Source organism: Sprattus sprattus (genome assembly GCF_963457725.1).
Source record: "Sprattus sprattus genome assembly, chromosome: 14".
In the NCBI taxonomy this organism is placed as follows: domain Eukaryota; kingdom Metazoa; phylum Chordata; class Actinopteri; order Clupeiformes; family Clupeidae; genus Sprattus; species Sprattus sprattus.
The window spans coordinates 14,028,315-14,048,277 of NC_137912.1; the positions used below are offsets into that span (position 1 = coordinate 14,028,315).

A 19,963-nucleotide genomic window follows, 5' to 3' on the forward strand; every position below is an offset into this window, starting at 1 on the left:
GGCTGAGGGAAGATTCTGAGCAGTGAGGGATGGAAGTGCAACTCACCTGTTCACAAAATCAACATGATTTCCCCCCTCTACAACACAAGGCAGCACCTTTGGTCATGTATAAACACTTACACCAGATTTATTGATCAGACACACTGTAAAAATAAAACAATACTAGACCTGTATTACAAAAGCACCAATTAATCGAATATATATGATACTTGACTAGATCAGAAGTAAATGGATCTTCAGAGGATCAGACTCACGAGTGGTCAATTAATCTCAGTCTGTGCAGTGAGACTTTATCCACTCAGGTGTTTAACCTCGTTAAAGCTTATACGCATGTAGTGCCAAATATACTTAGTGCCATCTAAATTGCCTTCATATACAGTAGTCTTTGGGCTGGTTCGCCAGCATTAGAAAAGTGCACAGGTATTGACAGCTTGTGAGATGGTGACTACAAAAAGGGGTACTTTCTGGTTGTCCACCTGTAATTACTTTAGAAGCAACAGGAGGTGTCAATCATGAGCATGACATCGATGCCATACGTCTCCAGTATGTCCACTAGGAATTTGTGATCAGCCTTGGGGTCCAGGCCCATTCTCTGCATGTGCTGCTCGGTCAGGGCGCGGTCCACACTGGACGCCACCTCCAGAAGAGTCTGGAAAATCTTAGTGTTCAGCTCAGAGAAAAACCTGCATGATACATTCAGAAAAAGTTATTTTAAAAAAAAGAGAGAGTGCAAACAAAAAAAGAAAGAAAAGATTAAACCAGAAGCCTGTTTCTTATGATCAGTAAACTGCATACATGCTGTATTTTCTGTATCATACTTACAAAATGAAGAGCTCTTCTTCAGTGTAGCTGGTGTCGCCCACCAGCCTCTTCCTGGAACACATATGATCTATAAATCAGTTCACTCAGAAGTAAAAGCAGTAAAAGTGTTGACTTGTTCACTCATGCAAAGGGTCCAAATGTCTGGTGCACAAACCTCCCAGGTCTTTCAAGGCAAAGACATATAAATATGTCCTAGACAAGTTGTCCACTGTGATTGTGAAGAGCAAAAATGACTACTGCAGGGCATCATACCTCTTTTCCTGGAATTTCTTGTACTTCGCTCGGTCAGAACCGGTTATCCGAAGTAGTGGCTGTAAGCTCTCCCTGTGTGTCTGCACGGTCTGATTGTCCACGTATACATCAAAGAGGTGCTTCTTTTCCTCAAAAATCCTTTCCGTTGTACCTTAACATCGAGAGGATAGCTACAATAATTAGCATGTACATTATTAAAAACTGTTTAGAAATAATGGATATTTCCAGCTAACTTACAAGCCACATATGACAACTCCGTCTCCAGGGTGGGTATGTCGGTTACATTCACATAAAAGAAAGGGCGAAACGGAGGCAGTCCTTTGCCGACACCAGGTAAAGGCACTCTGGCCAATGCCAGGCAACTGTACACTGCAGGGGAAACAAAGAGGACTTTACATCTTAAAGGACCCATCGTATGCCCATTTTACCACAAGTTGAAATGGTTCCTTGGGGTCTTTATGAAATGCCAGTAACATATTTTGGTCAAAATACCACAAGAATAATTTTATACAGCACCCTTTTCACCCTGTCAAAACAGCTCCCTACAGATTGACCTGTATTGAGTGCCTGTTCCTTTAAATGCTAATGAGCCAGCTCACTCCTCCCCCTCCTCCAAGAGTTGCGCTCGCATAGCTTGAACAGCTAACAGCTATCTATATAGAAAGATGGCTACTGCAGAAGACAGAATCGTACAACCGTATCTGTTTGAGCCAGAGTCAGACCCAGAAGCAGAACAAGAGGCTCCCGAACATATTCAAGAAGTTAGGGCTCAACAAAACGTTTCTGAATGGTAAGTAAACTTTGTCAAATCTACATTTAATTTTTTGTTTTAACTTTGGCTAAGGTCATATGGTCAGGTTGACGGTGACGAGAGCATTGCACTGCTAGTAAATAGTTTGTACATGTGAGTAATATGAAATAAATACAGTGTGTTTTATGTAAGTTACTGTTTGTGAAAAGGCTGTTTTTCTAGGCATTTAAATCAACCAGATGGCTTGCAGGATAGATAGATATCTTAGCATAAGTGGTGCAAAGCAAAAAACACGGGTAAAGCTCGAGCTGTAAAGTAAAATATTATTTAACAGTAATGGACAAAGCAGGTGTAGAACATAACGTAACGAGTTTACCTCCGTTTATTAGCGCTCAAACCTTGTTTTCGTTGTATTTGTCGACTTATGTCTGTAACTGTAACTAAACATTCAAATACACTTTACCTATAATGTTGTCACTTTTTAAAACTCTTTATCTATACAGGTGTATTTGTGCCAATTGTGAGCAAATGCCTAGAGCCTGAGAATGTATGCGGCATGGAGATACCACAGGTAGAATTCTTTGTGAATGACATGACATCTTTGTGAATTATGCAGTCATCTTCTGTTTTATATTCAATGATACTTACACTTTCAATATTCAAGGTAACAAGAAGACTATGCAACCAACCATCCGGGCATTCTACCTGTGTGCTTCCCTCTCGAAGCGTCCTTGAGCACGACATGTGAACCCCTTATTGCTCCTGATGTGCAGTGTGCCATCAGTGAAAAATGTAAAATGTGTCACATCCTTGTAAGGCGCTATGGATAAAAGCGTCTGCTAAATGATGAAATGTAAATGCTTGAATGTGTTTTCACTACAGAATGCATTCAACATCTATAGAGCAGACTATGGGCCTTATGTCTAAGGGGAATATAGCAGTAAGTTGTTTTTTATGCATGAGTCATCAGTTATTTTTTACAATACAAACATAACTGGGCAAGATCGTTTAATCTTCCCTTGGTCTTACTTTGCTTACTGCTCATCTCAAATGTGTCAACTGTTGACATGTTACATACCAAAACTGTTTCTTTAGACTTTTTAAACATAGTTATTAAATGTATTGGCTAGTACATGGGTAATACAAACAGAAATACCACTTATAATAAAAACACTTTGTGCCATCAGTAGCCATACTGTTACCAAAGGACGACTCAATAGATGTGTATATCACCATTTATTCTCTAAATACAATGTAATCTTTGCTCAGAAGTTACAAGTATTTTGTGTACAGAAGCTTTGTTAGCTGGTTTTGGGGCTTTCTGGGACAGAGAATCTGGGTGCCCTCCTGCGTGGTGCTCCAGACATGCATCTTTGGAGGATCTGTATGACACATGATGTAGCCTTGGACACTGTTCAGATGTTCTTCCTTAACAACAAAAGAAGCAATGTTATGCATGATTTTTCCTGAATGCAATAAAAGGACTCAATACTCCATACTGTAAATGAAATGTCATCTCATTGACCATTATCCTTGCACTGCCATGCATACAACATGAACTAAAAGCATTTGAAGAAATGTTGTATTCCACCAACCTAATATAATTTTCCCAACACAGAAGAGTAGGTACAATAACATTGGCATACTATGCATGCTCTACGTACATTTTTCTCATAAATCATTATGAAATAATCGTACATTGAATAGGTAATGGGTTTGGTAACTGCAGGTGAGTCTTAGCTGCTAATCACGTAGTTCATGAATGGGTAATGCCCATTTAACATGTATGTCTCACGTCTTTGTAAAAAAAAAAAAAAAATCCTTAGCGATTGCTACACACAAGCTGCATAAAAGCACACCGCAAAACAAAAGTGCCCTTTTAGCAAAATGACATCCAAATTAACTTCTGTACACGTTAGCATAGATCATACAGGCTAAGGTGTGTTCACGACTGACTTATTTTTAATTAGAAAAAAAGCTCTGCCTTCAGCGCCTATTTAGTGCGAAAATTCTGTAACCTTAACAACGGGAATCATACATTAATATCCGTTAATTATCAACGACTATCATTAGTAAGCTATCGATACTATGGCGAATGAAATGCATCTACTTGAATACGCGTTTGAGGAGGAGGAGGAGGGTGAGAAGAAAAGGCGCCTTCTGTGGGTGCAGGAAGCTATTTTAGTCTCCTGAGCCAGCTACAGTTCAAATAGCTAGCAAGCTGCTTATGGTCACAACCCACAGAAAGTTCAAAATGCCCAGGATATGTTGTGCTGTTGGTTGCGACAACAGACACCAAAGAAACCTAGATGTACAATTGATACAATCGTGAATAATTGCTGTGTCTTCTCTCTGCAAAACTCCCCTGGGCAAGCTAGAGTGCTAATAGCTAGCGAACTGTTTAGCGAAAAGCTTAGGGCTCTAGCTACAACTAAGACACCGCACTTATTCACGTTTGTATCAATTAACCACCACTAAAAAAACACGGTGGATAATTGCTGTTTGAATTACTCCGCCATCTTAGCCGTTTTTAAAAAGGCATCTGCCTTTTTCTTTCCCCAAAGGGTTGCATGTAAACTGGCAGTTGAAAAAATAAGTTATACAGCCAACAGAGTAAATCAACACACTGACAACATTGTTAGCTAGTGCACTGCTGCAGCAAATGGCGTTGAGGCTACAACATGCTAACGTCGCAAACCACCACACTGAATGGGCAAGTAACAGAATATTTTTTTTTAAATACTTACATTTCCCTCGTCTGCAGTTCATTCCAAGACATTGCCTTCAAATATGAATTCAATCCATTTCTCTCGTGTCTTCTGAGGCTGGGAGGTGATGTAGAGATCTGTACAGCCTACCACAGCACATCTTGAGTAATTAATTTGCTTCATGCTGCTAGCAAGCTAGTCCAAGTTCATATCATATAATAATGAGTGTAGGGGGGGCGGGGGGATGAGATGGGGGGACGGGCCCAAATCAAACTGACGACACTTTGATAAGGAAGTTCATTGGCAGTCACACAAGCATGTCGTTTCTGACGTCCAAGAACAATAACAGATCGTGGGATTAGTTTTTTTCCAGACTTTTTGGGTCAGTAGACATGCCAGATACCCAAATCAACGTGTAGAAGCACTAAAAAGGTGGAATTTTCATAATATGGCCCCTTTAACACAATATATTACATCATAATAATCATGTAATCCATTTAGGGGGTGGGGGTCAGTTTTTCTGTTCATTGGCCTTTGGAATCGTCAATGTTACAGCATCTGACTTGTGTGAAGGCTGTAGTGCTAACTGGGTGACTATGCGAGCAGTCTCTCCTCACCCCTGTAGCACACCACTCCCACGGGAGGTGGGGAGAAGATCAGAATGCGTCTCCTCAGCAGAGCGAACTTCCACAGCACCATGATCTGTTCTCCAAAGAACTGCACGAACTGAGACACGCATCCAGATGGGTGAGAGACCTTCGAAGACAGACATCCATCCATCAGATCCCCCATTTTCTGAATGCTTGATCCACATTTCTCAATGCTGTGAGCCATTCGGTATATACTAGTGTAATTTTTATGAAGACCATTTTGTCAGAGTGATCAATTATCCTACAAAACTTCCCGAGATTGCTACCTTCATTTCAGGACTCATGATGTGTTTGGGAGTTGACGCGGGAGCAGCCATGTTGTTCCACGTTGTTCTGGCAGGAAGCAAACCTTTCCTCTGCTCAAAGAAAGCCTCCAAAGCAGAGTACTGGCCTGGACATCTCAACTGGTCCCTGCATCCACAAAGCCAGTCAAATACAGACTCCATCCAACAAACAAACTCTGGTTGCTAAAACAATTAGGATCTACTGCCAAATTATGCAAAAGGGGCACGAATCTGGAATTACTTTAATCTGGGTATTGTGTTAATCACATGCTAATAGCATTTCTTTTAACTGGTTTTGCCGTGAGAGCTTGAGCTTTGTGCAAATGATTGAAGCACCCTGAAGACTGGGACTAGGCACTGGGAAATAGCGGTAACGGTCTCTTGTGACTGTGACCTCATTGTGGCCAAGGACAAACACAAGTTACTTGTCACAGCATATCTCCTGTGAAAACAGCAAACAAAGCCATGTTGACCGAGGTCAGACAGCATGAGCTGGGGAGACCAAACCACACAGGCCGCCGTGCTGAAAGAGGCCATTTTCTTCTAGATATAAAAATTAAAGCTTTGGCTGACAGTTACAGTGCATTGGTTATAGAATATAAATACCTACAATAACTTCAGGTCACGTGTAGGAATGCTCTTATTTAGTAATGCTTCCTTCTAGAGTAATCCAATATTGAATGCCCCATTTCCACATTCTCACAGCTGAGATACAGGAGAACCGTTGTTTACAGTGTTTATGCTGTTCCCTACTCTGCGGACACTTGAGCTGAGACTGACATCTTGCCATTGGCACTGCAACCACCCTATGCATCCATCCACTGCAACCACCCTATGCATCCACCCACCGCAACCAGCCTATGCATCCACCCACCGCAACCAGCTTATGCATCTCGCTGAGCTACAGCTAAATCCTGTCTCATCAATAACTCTGACACCCACAGGTCAGGGATCAGAAATGGGGGACAAAACAGTGAGGTCCAGAAAAAAAGTTAAGTGTATAATAGGCCTGTAAAACATGAAGCTTGAGTGATCACACAAACAGAGGGGAGATAAAGTGCAATACAAGTACATGTAGAGTCTTCTCACCTGACCTGGTTTTCCAAGAATGCCATGTGGTGGAAGAGTGTTGTGTAGGAAGGAGACAAGATGCCCACAGACTTCATCCGTGCCCCCCTCTCCAGTTCACTCTCCACAGGCAGATTGGCAAAACATGCCAGGCCAAAGTAAGAGTCCTTCCGGAAATATCTGATAATGAGAACAAGCAAGGAACAAACAAAAAAAAAACAATGTGTACACACTTGAGGACCATCTCATCTAGATGTGAACTGCAAACAAACATTTCAAAACTCACACAAAGTCACTGGCAATTCTGTGGGAGCCACTGGCCATGGACTTGAACTCAACTCCATCAAGGTTAAAATCTTGTGGGAGGCACCATTCCAACATATTACCTAAAATTGCAAAAGAAGTTTGCTATAACGTGTGTTATTAGAACTAAGTATTTTAAAAGTATTAAATGTAGCACTGTTCGTTCCACTTAGATGCGATTAACTTCTGAGAGGTAGATCTGTTCAGACACAGATGTGTTATCCGTTCAAAGTTGTAAACAAGGACGAGGGAGGATCTCAGTAGTGTTTCCTCATAACCTGCTTTCCCTCATCTTGGACAAACTGGTTATTTTAATTGACGTTAAAAGATAAACAAAAAAGAAACTGCTGTAATGTGCTCAGCTATGCAAACATTTAAGCAACGTGGAGGTTCATCGAGGATATAATTTCAGATAACGTAATCCAATTCTGAACCTAAAAATACATGTATTGAACTGCTGAGACACAGGTATCCATTTTGATCGGTTAATCATATGTTTCAGTAGTTAAGTAGGTCTAATGAATAATGCGCCTTTGCCCTCATTAAGCATTAATAGTGCATGACGTGTAGCCTGCAGACTGCACCTCGTGATACCAAGTCACTCGGGGCCCAGAAGGCAAATCTCCAGACCCCTCCTCTACCTCTTATGCTACGACTCTGGGAAGTTTTGGTGAATTATTATTCTGATATACGTTAATTCCTTCACAATAGTGTTTCATTCCCTCGTATAATTTTATTTTAGCGTTCTCTTCCAGCATATTTGCGCATATACTAGAGTCGATGTTTTGCATGGGGGGGGAATAAAAACCTCTTGCGCACTATGCTATTGTGAGGGAGCGCAAAAAACAAAGCAACCCAGTGTTTAGAGGGTCCAGTCACACGCACATTACACACGCGCCTTCTTTCAAAGTGTAGCCTACCTGAAGTTAAAAACAAAATGTTTTTGTCCGAAAATCGCTTTGCTACATATCAGAGTGTTTTTGAAAAGTACTGGAACAGCTTTTCGTACCTCATGTTACACATATCAGAACAGGAACAGTTGGCAAATTCCAACACAGACCCCCCTCGGGATAAGTCTTATGGTCTACCAGGTGCACGCATTGCCTACTCGTGATGCCTAATCCCAGCCCTTTGCTTGTTCCGACCTATCATCTATGTTGTTTCAAAATCATATGGAAGTGCGTGTGAGTGAAAGGGATGTTTGATTTATTTATAAGTGTATAGTCTACACCGGTGATTACATATTTTTGTTTATAATAGTAGTATGGCATTTTGTGTTCATTTCTTCCGCAAAAAAGTAACTCACCTGATCTTGTATCAAATGTCACCACAAACACGGCAATAACTTGGTCTTGCTGTCTTCGGTTCCATTCTACGTCTCTTCGTTTTGCCATATACTGCCTTCCTTGCAGTTTATCAACATCATTTTGCAAGACCCACAAACTTGCAACCTTATCCGTTAGGACACCTGTGTCTGAGCTGGTTAGTTCGTCGGGCGCAGTCTCTCCAGGACTGGAACTCCATCCTGTACCTGGCACAGTGCTACCAAGTGCCCTGCTACTTACTGTGGTTGCTCGGGGACATTTTTCGTTAACTTCGGTTGCCAAGGAGGGCTCCTCCACAGCTGCAACCTCCTCCCAGTCGAGGAGCGCTGATCGGTCAGACTGCTTTGCCATAACTATTCACTTTAAATTTTTATTTCTACCGTAGAGAACGACGACGTGTGCATAGCGCAAGCAAAACATAGCATTGGCTAAGCTCTACATCCTAGGTTTAACAGTTTGTTGTCAGTCACCGTTATTCCCATATTTCAGTACTAAAGTGAGCTACTTTGGAATGGCAAATGTTGACACAAGGCCAGATAAGCCTTACTTCCGTTCTGTAGGGGCATATAATTACCGCGGGGGTCGCGTCATCGAAACGGTAACGCCCTTTTGGGAGGCCAAACAAATGGCTTCGATTGCCTAAAAAGTTTTTCAGTAAAAACTGATGTCAATGGCCGTACGATTTTTTTTTCATGTCACCTATACATAGGTAAACCTACAACTTAATTCACCCAAATATACATTTACATCACTGAAAATGTCCATACGATAGTATTTTCAGCAAGGACAGATAGTTATATTACACTGAAGATGTATTAAAGCCTACCAAATAGCCCCTCATTTAAAGGGTAGGTGTTTTTAAGCTGTTAACTAAATGGTATGACTGAAGTGTGATAAAAACACATCAATGCTGGTGTTATAGTAGACAAAATTCCCATTTTTGTGAAAATGGGTGACCCACCTCCCCAGAACTTTTTTTTTTTTTTTTCGTAAATATGCAGTGGGTGGAGTAGGTTCAGAGCTGGGGGTTAACTTACATTTCAAAGGGTGCAATGGTTAATGGTAGGACACGAGAGAAACATTCACATTTTGATGTAACACATTTTGATGGGTGTTTGTTCAGAAATTAGGTCTATCTTACACGCGATGGTGTAGGCCAATTCTTTGTGTTTTCTTTTAAGCCTAATTTAAAACTACATTTTATGTGTGGGCTGAAATCTGCAATAAAAACTAATTCAATAGAAGCATTTTCAGATAACATTAAAGTCATTTAATTAAAATTCAGACAAAAAATTAAACACACTGATCAATGTTTGTTTTAAACTAAGTGTAATTTCACTGTGGCATTACATCTTCTGTTGAATATCTACAGACTCACAAAAAGTCTCTATTGATGTCCATTTTTAAGGTGATGAAGTGTGGGGTGGAAAAGTATGGGCTACTTCCGACTGAGTGCCAGAGCTCCGTAGGCCACAATTCCCATTACAGCCACCAGGGCGGCACTGCCATAGACGAGTGTGGAGAGCTCGAAGGCAGAAGAGGGAGGGACAGTCGGCTCAGGTTCTTGTGTCACAGGAACCTTTTCGGTCGAGGAGTCGAAGGACTCCTCTACAGCCAGAGGCGCTACATCAGGCTCTGCCAAGGGATCTTTTCGGACCTCCACTGGGGGCGCTAAAGAAAATGAAGGAATGGGAAGCTCCTTTCTGGATTCTTTGACTTCTTCTTGTGATTCTTTGTGTGCCTTTTCTGGCGCCTGTTTCTCTAGCCTGGGCAGGGATGAAGGTACCTCTATGAATGGTTGGAATTCTGGCTCTACAAGTACTGGTGGTTCAGGGACAGGGAGAGGAGCTAGCACTGATGGTTCTGGGATAGCAGGTGGGGGCGTTGAACTGAGAAGAGGCCAGAGAACTTCCTCTGGTTCGTCCTCGAGCTCAGGCTCCTCCACAGACATGAGCAGCTCCATAGTCTTTGGCGCCTTCAGCAACCCAGGGACATCCAGACACTGCTCCACCCTCAGCTCCGCCAGCTCCCTCTCTGTACCCAGCACGCTCATCATGCTACTCTGGAGCTCCTCCACCTCCTCAGCCACCTCCACGTCACTCAGAGATCTGGCCTCCGCCTGCCGCTCTGCCTCCTCCAGAAACTCTGCCTCCTCCCGCTCCAGGTGGACAATGTCCGAGGTGGAGGAGTGGTTCTCACTGCGCTCCTCAGCCAGTAGCAAAGCCTCGCTGGCCTCGTGGCTTTTGGCCTCCTCCTGGTCTAGTGTGCCCACGTTGGCCCATGATGAAGCCAGGCTATCTGTCTGCCAGGAGCTGGGGCAGCTGGCCTCTTCTGGGCTCAGGGGGACTGTAGTCTTGCTGAGTTGCCCCTGTTGCCCCTCCCCTGGCGGGGTGGCAGCGCTTTGACCCTCCATTGTGAAGGATGGCGCCCCTTGGGCCTCTCCCTCCAGACTCAGCAGAAAGCCCTGTAGACATAGAAGAGGAAAAAAAGACTTGGACAAGTCAATACTACTAGCTTCATGCTAATTGCATGCATTGTCTTTTCATATAAACTAGCTACTTAAATCATGTTACACGTATCCTTCAATGTCACCTCAGTCAACATCTTCAGTGTTATCCTGTTTAAACATTCACTTCTATCTATAGGCATGTGTCCACATAGCTGGCTATATATATACATATCCATCTGTCCCCGTGCAGTGGAAGCTATTTTGGAAATTTCACATGACATGACATGACGCACCCGGACGTGGTCTGGACAGATTAGCACAACCAGGGTCTCTACCTTACAGCCACCATAGTGCGAGAAAACCCTTAACAGTGTGGCACAATGAAACACTGAGGTGTGTGGTCAGTATAGCTTTAAAATAGCATGTTCCACACGCTGAGGGAGATAGAGAGAAAGTCTCTCAGCTGTCTCCTGTGACGGTTACAGTGAAACCAAGTAAAACTTGAACTTTCGAACAAGCACGTAAGATGACACTTGCAGATCGGAGGTCACACAGTTGTGAATGGAAAATGAGTCTCAGCTTTCCAACATACATTCTATAAGCACGTTCTCTGCATCTGTAATGCAGTGGGTAGATATATTCCACAGTTGATCTGTGTGTCGTAGTAGCATTGTCAGCATGGTTCAGGTTGTGGTCCCGTTTCACAGTTCCACTAGCATGCAAGCAACACAGGGAGGGGGTATCTGCTGATTCTGTTAAACCACATAATTTTATTTTAGATGGTCAACAATCAAAGGCTAAGTCAGTGTAGGGCATTCCATCTGCACTGGGTAACCGTAGGTCAGTTCCAAAAGGAGTCCAATTACTCAGTAGAAAAAGTTACAAGTGTTAAGTATGATCCTAAGACTTAACTGGAGCTTTGATTTCAGTTGGGAGCAAACCATGTTTGCAGTTCATAGGACAACATAATCACTGTCCTATTCTGCTGTCACAATTGCAGCACTAGGAGAGAAGGCCAAACTGGCAAATTACCAAGACTTTGTGAATGAGGAGTTGGGTCACTACACAAACATGTGCCCTGTTGATCTGTATCCAGACCAGTTCTCATTCTGCATGAAAGCAATGACTAGGATCTTATACCCTTCTCCGGAAAGTTGGAAAGAGTGGAATTAAACAAACTGTTCTATATATTAAACACAGATTACTTTGATCCAGACTGCCCCCTGACCACCCTTACATCTGATTATCCAATTATCTCTCTCTGTGTAACAGGACTGACCATTACCCCTTAATGGTGGAATGATGTCATCTTCATTAATCTGACCAAAGTATATGTGGGTTGGTCAGGGTCCAGTTCTTCTGGCAGTCAGGCATAGTTTTCATTGCCATGCTCAGACAGACGGCAACTAGAGGTCAGTCTGAATGTTAAACAGAGTGGAGAGACTGAGTAATGGCAGAATTTACAGTCTGAGTCAACACACTGAGTGCTCTGGTAGACAGGCTTGGGACACACGTTTTCAGGGAATGCTGCCAAATTAACCGTACTTTGTAATCTGGGCCTAATCCTTTCCCTGATTGCATTAACTGTACCATCAAAAACAGCAAACAAAAGACTGGGCAAGTAGATGGACACTTGCTGTTCAAGAACAAGTAGGATTTGGCATGTTTTCTTGCATTATATTCCTTCATCTAGAGTGTAAAACAATGTTTCACACTGATTAATCCAAGCCACATCAAATGATCCCATGGTATGGCACTGAGGGATTTTAGTGACAGTGCTATATAGAAGATTTCAGCACTTGGATTTTGTCCCATAATTCATTAAAAAACTCCTCACAGTCAAAGGATCTGGAGAGCAGAGAGGGCCTCAGGCCCCACACAAGGGGTACACTTAATGTCAGCTTTATCGGCCAGCATAACTAGACCCCTTCCCCATGCCCCTATAAACACACAACACACGCACACAGTCCATTTAGTCCCTGAGCTTTCTAGATGTGTAGAATACAGCCCGCAATTGTTCTGTTTCAACAAGCTCGGTGAAATCATAACAATCCTACCTGTTTTTCCCTGGAGGCTGTAGAGAGTGTAACGCAGTACAGGAGTATCTCGCAGAAGGAAGAGACACACGGCTAGGCAGAGGGGAGAGGAGCGAGAGAGAGAGGGAGAGAGAGAGAGAGGGAAAGAGAGAGAGAGAGAGTTCCAGCATGCTGACCAACTGCTGCACTGGAATGTCTCTGATGTCACTTCTCCCTATTTCACACGCAGAAGCACATTTCCCCCTGTTCAAAACCATCTATGAACCAAACTCAAGTGGAAATGTTGCACACTGAAATTCGGCACTTTCTTTATCACATATTCAGTTGTGGAAGTCATCGGGTTGTTATGCCGTTTAAAAACAAAATGACACTCTTACCCAGTGCCATCTAGTGGCAAAATACAGGTGTGCAGAAACTGTAAAGGGGATTAACACATTTGAAAACATCATGTGCTATGTTAAATTTGTATTGTTGAATTTAAAATAATAATTTCGCTTGATTGTGCATCACTGTGGTATCTTTGTGATGCTGTCCTACGTGTTGGGAGACTATTTTTATTTGTATCTGATACACAATAGTTTAATAAATAGCGAAATATGTGGTCTGTATTGTAGTAATCACCATCTACCGTTCCATTTGTTTCCACTCTGTGATGCTAAACGCACTGATCTCCTATTGGTTTTTCAAACAGGAAGTACATGTCATGTGACAGTAGTCGTCTACTTGACTTAGAATCAGCTGATCTGTCCTAGACGTATTCGTGATTCAATACTGCGGGATTTGTCCCTTGAATACCACGGCAAATATATCCGCAGATTGACTATTTCGCCCAAGATCTACCCCAGGCAGTTGGTGCTTTGCATTTTTCAACGTTTTAATTCTTCAGGAATTTGACATTATCCACCAAGAACCATGGCGCTAAGCGATGCTGATGTCCAGAAACAGGTAGGAAGCTAGCTCGCTAACGATAACGTTAGCCAGCGATGGCTAGGAACGTCATTAGATGCATTTAACCTTCAGGAAAGGATGCCTGAAAACTCAGAACAATTATTGTGCAGCATCTGATATTTGAATTGATGCTGGCAAACTGTTGTATCAACGAGAGGTTTAAATACCTCTCTTTCTTACGTGAATACCATCTTGAGTGTGACTGAAGCGGTTAGTGTTTCGTTTAGACACTGTAAAGCCCAGTACCTAGCCAGTACGCTATGCCAGTAGTTGTCAGCGGGCCTTCAATCACGATTAGTTAATGTATAATGTTACTTGGTGTATTTACCCTTCACTCCTCAGGTAAAACAACATTAAATATGATCCTGGCCATTATTGCTTCACGGCCTTTCTGAAAGGTCACATGACTGATCATGGGGTGGCTGCAAAATATGGCATAGTTTGTCTCTTCCTTTTGGTGAATTTTAATTAATGTATCTATCTATGTCAGAATTCCAGCAGTTCTAGAAAATAAAAGAAATAATCAGGAATGATGCTCCTCATATCAAAATGAACCTTGTATTTATCCTTACCCTTAACCTAGTCTTAGTGGGCATAGTTGCACTGACTGTTTAGATGACTGAAGTCATAAGACAGGCACATACTACACCTTAGTGAAAGTTGAAAGAGGTAATTGTATGGTTCGGTATGACAGAGTTGACACTCATGTGCTAATGTGCAGCTTCAAGATGTCAACCCCTGGTATTTCAAGACATTAAGACCATGTTTGATTGATAGTTAAAATAATGTAACACATTTTAAGCAAGGGAACTAATACTCCGTCATTAATCTCCTTTTATGCTACCATGAAGTAGGGTGTTTGATGGCAGATTTTGATTGTCTCTTCTTCTCCCCAAATAGATCAAGCACATGATGGCCTTCATTGAGCAGGAGGCCAATGAAAAGGCAGAGGAAATTGATGCCAAGGTTAAAATCATTTCTTCCTTTTACAGCAACACTCATTCATGATTCATCTTTCACACAACTACTAGTAGAAGCTTTCCTATATCCATATGTTGTATGGCAGTTGCACCAAAAAGTTTTGAATGTTGTGTGGGCCTAGACTGCATGTTGTGTCCAGTGTTTCCTATCTTTTATCAAACTTAAGAGAAACACTTTGTCAAGAAATAATGTGTAAACTGTAAGAAAATACCAAGGCTGGAGTCCCTAGTGCTGCTCAGCTGGCCGTCTCACACCCCACTGTCCCCCTCTGCAGGCTGAGGAAGAGTTCAACATTGAGAAGGGTCGCCTTGTGCAGACGCAGCGTCTGAAGATAATGGAATACTACGAGAAGAAGGAGAAGCAAATCGAGCAGCAGAAGAAAATGTGAGTCACACACAGATCCCCTTTTCCAACAAACACACATACACACAGCGACTAGCCTGACTACAGCCAGCACCACCAGTCAGCCCTGTGCCCTCCCTTACAACAGATGGAATTTCCCACCAGGCCTGAACTATAGTGGATGACTTGCACAGTTGTGTAGCCAGTTGAGCCTCTGTGTAGAATGACAGACATGTTTCCACTTTCTCACCTACAGTCAGATGTCCAACCTGATGAATCAGGCTCGTCTCAAGGTTCTGAAGGCTCGGGATGACATGATTTCAGTAGGTGTCGGTCATACTACATCTGTGTTTGAATAACTTTGTCATGGTAATGTTGTTCTGATAAGTGTGTGTGTGTGTGTGTGTGTGTGTGTGTGTGTGTGTGTAGGACTTGTTGAATGAGGCTCGTCAGCGACTTGCTAATGTGGCTAAAGACCCTGCCAGATACCCAGCACTGATGGAGGGACTCGTGCTTCAGGTGAGAACCCACTATGTTGTACTTGAGTATAGGAGAGCTCTATGAAAATACAGTTTTATAATATAATTGAAATGTGTCTTGACCTGTGAACTCATAGATATAGCATACAACATGTGTTGTGTTGAGCATCAAGTAGTCCTTGCATTTTTACCTGTGTGTGTGAGTGTGTATGTATAGGGTAACGGGGAGATATATATATCTCCCCGTTACCCTATACATACACACTCACACACACAGGTAAAAATGCAAGGACTACTTGATGCTCAATATATATATATATATATAATGTCTTTTTTGTTTCTGTATCTTATCAGGGCTTCTACCAGCTGCTGGAGACCAAAGTGACCATCCGGTGCCGTAAGCAGGACCTGGCTGTGGTACAGGTAAGTGATATTGGAAGTCACATCACTGTGGCTCTAAATACCCATCAGAAATCAATAATTTCACTAAATGTGGCCAAAGAAGGGGGCGTTTCAGTGGTCAAGTGACTATACACTGTCCTACAGATATGTTGAAGCTTTTCTCCAGATTTGTAATTAGTACCTGGAGTGAAAAATAGTAGATGCTGATTTGTTTGTTCTCAGGGTGCTGTACAGAAAGACATCCCAATCTTCAAAGATTCAGTGAAGAACAACATTGAAGTCCGCATCGATCAGGATAAATGTCTCTCTTCGGACATGTAAGGGATTCACTATAATGTCATAATTGTCTGTCTTAATATACTGTCATTTGGTTGCAGTCGAGGTAATTGTCTGCGTGTGTTTTCCACACAGCTCTGGAGGTATTGAAGTCTACAATGGAGATGGGAAAATCAAAGTCTCCAACACCCTGGAGAGCAGGCTTGATCTTATGGCCCAGCAGGTAAAGTGTAGGACTGGCTGTGGAATCTAAATGCTTTATGAACCCCTACTTTGAGCAAACACTATATAAATTACACCAAACTCAAGACTTTACACTCGTTTTAGCCATTGGGAGGTTAGGTTGTACCATACATGCACTAGGCTTTGTTATGCTATACTGATTTTACTTGACACTTTTAGATGAAGAAAAAAGGATAGTGTTTTATTTCCTATAGCTCAACTGAGAATGGAAATCGAATGATTGACTCTGTTGTAGCAATAGAAATTGTGAAGAACTTGGGTTGATGAATGTCCATGCAGCTCTTTCTTCCCTACAATGGGCCTCATTCTCGACCTTTTTCTGTAATTCTTCAGAAATGTTTCTTACACGACTTCGCAAAAACAACGTAAGAGAAACGCTTCCGCTGCATTCCCGCACGCTTGAAAATGTGTTCATAAGCAGCCGAAGTCTTCTCAGCTGGGTTCCTTCCGATTAGCTTCTTAGATTGATGCGCGTTCTCGTGAAAGTGGATTTGCATACATACACGCCCTGCCAGCTCCTTATTAGGAGACGCAATTTTAGAAACGTGTGCTGTCGCAATCTCCCGAATCCACCTCGTAACAGGTGTTCATTAATAAGGTGGAGATATTGTATAACGTTGAACGTCCGAAGTCCGTAAAACACATTTAAGTAGTCACTTTTTTTTTTTTAAATCGAAAAATAAGCACCATAGGTGTGAAGACCGGTCCCAAGTAAGAGTATAAATTGTTGTCCGTCCTGCCGTTCGAAATGGCCACCATAGGAGTGAAGACTGGCCACCAGTAGTTGTATAAATTGCAATGAATTCATCCCTTAGTTCTTAGAGATGGAGCTTAGTGTTTATTTATTTATTCACTTACATTTGCAGTGTTCATGTCATTCACAATCAGTCTCTTAGCAGACGTGGCCTTTATCCAAAGTGACGTACAAGGGAAAGAACAGTCAAGCTACGAGCTATATAGACCTAGTGTAACAATAAACACTAGGCCTACCTCGTAAAATTATGACTATAAATGTGAAACGTAATTGTTAATGATACAAATATTCTCGTATTTATTATTATCATAATTATTTTAATCCGAGGATGTCTGTAGAGTTGACGTGAACGCAATCACCAACGGGTTCTCACAAATTCGCCCGTTAACCCTTTTACTGTAATACGGAGTTTTTTCAAATGTCATTCCTCAACGCGATTCCTCAAATAACCACAAGATGGCCCGTGGAATCCCATTTGAGAAGATTCCGGTAGAGTTACGACTGCTATTTCGAGTTCTGAAAGTTGTCTGAAGTTCAGAAGAAAGCACAGAAGAAAAAAATAACGAGAATGCAAATGTTTTCATAAATGTTTCCGAAGTGGAGTTCCTTCTGAAATCCTTCGGAAAGTCTTCCCAACTGCTGTCGAGAATGAGGCCCAATGTCAGTGGCTACATAACTGAACCTCTAGATGTACGACTATAAAAGTGGTCTCTTCTCTCTTTCAGATGATGCCCGAGATCAGGGTGGTCCTCTTTGGCTCCAACCCGAACCGGAAGTTCTTGGATTAATGGATGACACTGCCCCAGAAGCAGAGCAAATGACTGCAAAACAAGGGCAACGAGTCCAGTATTTGGTGTTGTGTTGTTTTGGTTTTTTATTTTGATTGTGTGAAAGGTATCATCCTCATGTCTGTCTGTGTGTGTGTATATAAATGTTGATGTTGATGATCCTTATGAAACAGAAGAAAGACCAAATGTGTTTTTTTTTTTTTTTAGTGCTACGTCCACTATTCGTGTTGTGGTCTGTCCACTATTGCTCAGTAATGCTTACGTTTATTCAACACACCAGTCCTGTGGACAGTAACCATTACCTGACAACTCACTGCATCTTCTGGTATTCCTGAAGCCTGGTGTTTTGATTTGTCATGTTCAAATGAATGCAGTGTAAATCCTTTTTTGTCCTTTCCTAAGCCACACACACTTGGCATTTGAGCAGGGCATAGAACCATACTACAGGTCTTTGGCAAGGGAAATAAGAACCATATGGCGAAGAGGAACTGATTCTCCAGCATTGGTTTCCTTATTTCAGCATAGATAGTATTTGCATCCTCAAAAGCACGTACATTGTGCAGACTGTGTTCAGTGACGACGAGGTGCAATGTTGATTGGAAAGTAGGTTATTTCTGTGTTGTGGAGGTTAGCTGAACAGCATTACATCCATTTTCTTGGTCAGATTTTAAAATGCTTTAACTGCACACCAGGGTCTTCAGTCAAACTCAATGATTCTGTCATTCTCTGTAACACATGGTATGTGCTGTGTCTCAGAATTGGGTATGCATATTCATATATTTAAGGCTGTGATGTTGTTTTATTGGTCTGAATGCTTCCAACTGGAAAGGATATATTGATGTTCAAGAAATATATATAATTATGAAAAATAACCAATGCTTTGTGTTGTCGTTTTTATGTCTTGCTACTAGCACTAGTAGTTGTGTTTGTCAGCCCCACCAACACATTTCCACAATGCTGGGTAGGCCTGTGTTTAGAAAATGCCCATCTTATTTTCCCAAAACTGAGTCGTTTGTGGTCCAACAGTGGTCACAAATGCTCGATTGTTGAAACATTCTTCATGGAACAGCCTCTGGCCAGTGAGAGAATTCAGCTGACAGATGACCGCTGAAATAGGGGAATGAATTGTCTATATGATCATTGTTAGCCAACCAGTCCATTAAAAGCCTACCATGGAGCCCACTGTGTGTTAAGTGATAGATTTGGTCATTCTGTACATGTTGAGGAAGGAAGAATAAAAAAGGGAGCACATTTAAGCAGCACCACCAATTGAGACTTTTTACTTCCTGGACACAAGGAATATGAGTGCGGGTGCTTATACATGATGCGTCATTGAATTGGACCACTTATTCATTCAGTCTTCACTGGAGTTCCTTCGATCCTGTTATGGTAAGGTTATTTTCTGTACATTGACATTTGTATTTCTGTCATACTCTGTTGTTTTAATATCTTGTGCTTTTTGAAGTATTTTCATTTATGTACTCAGGATAACAATTGCTGGTGGTGTATGTAAAAAAAATAATAATAATCTAAATGTTTGTGGTTATCCTTTGTATTTAGATGTGGTTTGCCATTGACTCATTTGTAGTAGTTTTGGATGGGTTTCAAGTCATTGGAACTCGGAGCACGATGCAATTATTGTACACAATAGAACACAACTGTATGTGCCCAGCAACGAATGGTCATTTGGGGAAAATATCGGTAGGAAATTATTAGTCAGCATATTGGACGGATACACGTTTCTGATATGGTGCTGTGTAAAGTATGTTTTACGGATTGGGGTTTAGTTTATCACGAAATGTGTATTATCTTTAAGTCAAACATGATACAAGGCTTTTGCCCACTAGCAGAGCTTCAGTGTGCCCTGGGTACATTCTGGACTCAGCAGTGTTGGCTAGTATGAAATAATGTATGTTCAACAAACTATGTTGAGCACAGTTTCCGGTGTATTTAATCAAATATTTAAATGGATACTCCCTTCTAATACACAATCATGTCATGACTGCCTGCAGAGGGAGAAAAACACCGCACTATGGCCTTGGACCTGTAAACAAACAATGAAAGCTTAAGTTCCACACCGTTCTCCTTTCGTGTTGAGCTGT

The 19,963-nt window shown here is 41.9% G+C and overlaps 3 protein-coding genes across 4 annotated transcripts; 1 reads left to right on the forward strand and 2 right to left on the reverse strand.

Annotated features, from left to right (window-relative positions):
• Window positions 1-240: 240 nt before the first annotated feature.
• LOC308374999 (DENN domain-containing protein 11-like) lies at window positions 241-8,514 on the reverse strand (the record flags this gene model as incomplete). The annotated part of the gene is made up of 9 exons (XM_080851018.1): window positions 241-683; window positions 823-873; window positions 1,075-1,225; window positions 1,312-1,443; window positions 5,151-5,289; window positions 5,450-5,594; window positions 6,557-6,715; window positions 6,822-6,921; window positions 8,145-8,514. 9 exons carry the CDS (start codon window positions 8,512-8,514, stop codon window positions 488-490), a joined length of 1,443 nt encoding a protein of 480 aa, XP_080707144.1. The 3' UTR covers window positions 241-487.
• Window positions 8,515-9,410: 896 nt separating this feature from the next.
• LOC308375112 (uncharacterized protein) lies at window positions 9,411-12,914 on the reverse strand. The gene is made up of 2 exons (XM_080851161.1): window positions 12,670-12,914; window positions 9,411-10,627 (listed from the first exon to the last, which is right to left on the reverse strand). The coding sequence occupies exon 2, from the start codon at window positions 10,574-10,576 to the stop codon at window positions 9,602-9,604; it is 975 nt and encodes a 324-aa protein (XP_080707287.1). The 5' UTR covers window positions 10,577-10,627; window positions 12,670-12,914; the 3' UTR covers window positions 9,411-9,601.
• On the forward strand, window positions 12,138-18,722 carry atp6v1e1b (ATPase H+ transporting V1 subunit E1b). Of its 2 annotated transcripts, XM_080851163.1 has the most exons (10): window positions 12,138-12,262; window positions 13,464-13,593; window positions 14,497-14,562; window positions 14,852-14,961; window positions 15,176-15,242; window positions 15,349-15,438; window positions 15,753-15,821; window positions 16,023-16,117; window positions 16,212-16,299; window positions 17,799-18,722. In XM_080851163.1, exons 2-10 carry the CDS (start codon window positions 13,561-13,563, stop codon window positions 17,859-17,861), a joined length of 681 nt encoding a protein of 226 aa, XP_080707289.1. In that variant the 5' UTR covers window positions 12,138-12,262; window positions 13,464-13,560; the 3' UTR covers window positions 17,862-18,722. The 2 variants fall into 2 exon arrangements, with proteins under 2 accessions (XP_080707289.1, XP_080707288.1); XM_080851162.1 differs by lacking the exon at window positions 12,138-12,262 and having other exon boundaries at window positions 13,406-13,593.
• Window positions 18,723-19,963: the final 1,241 nt, after the last annotated feature.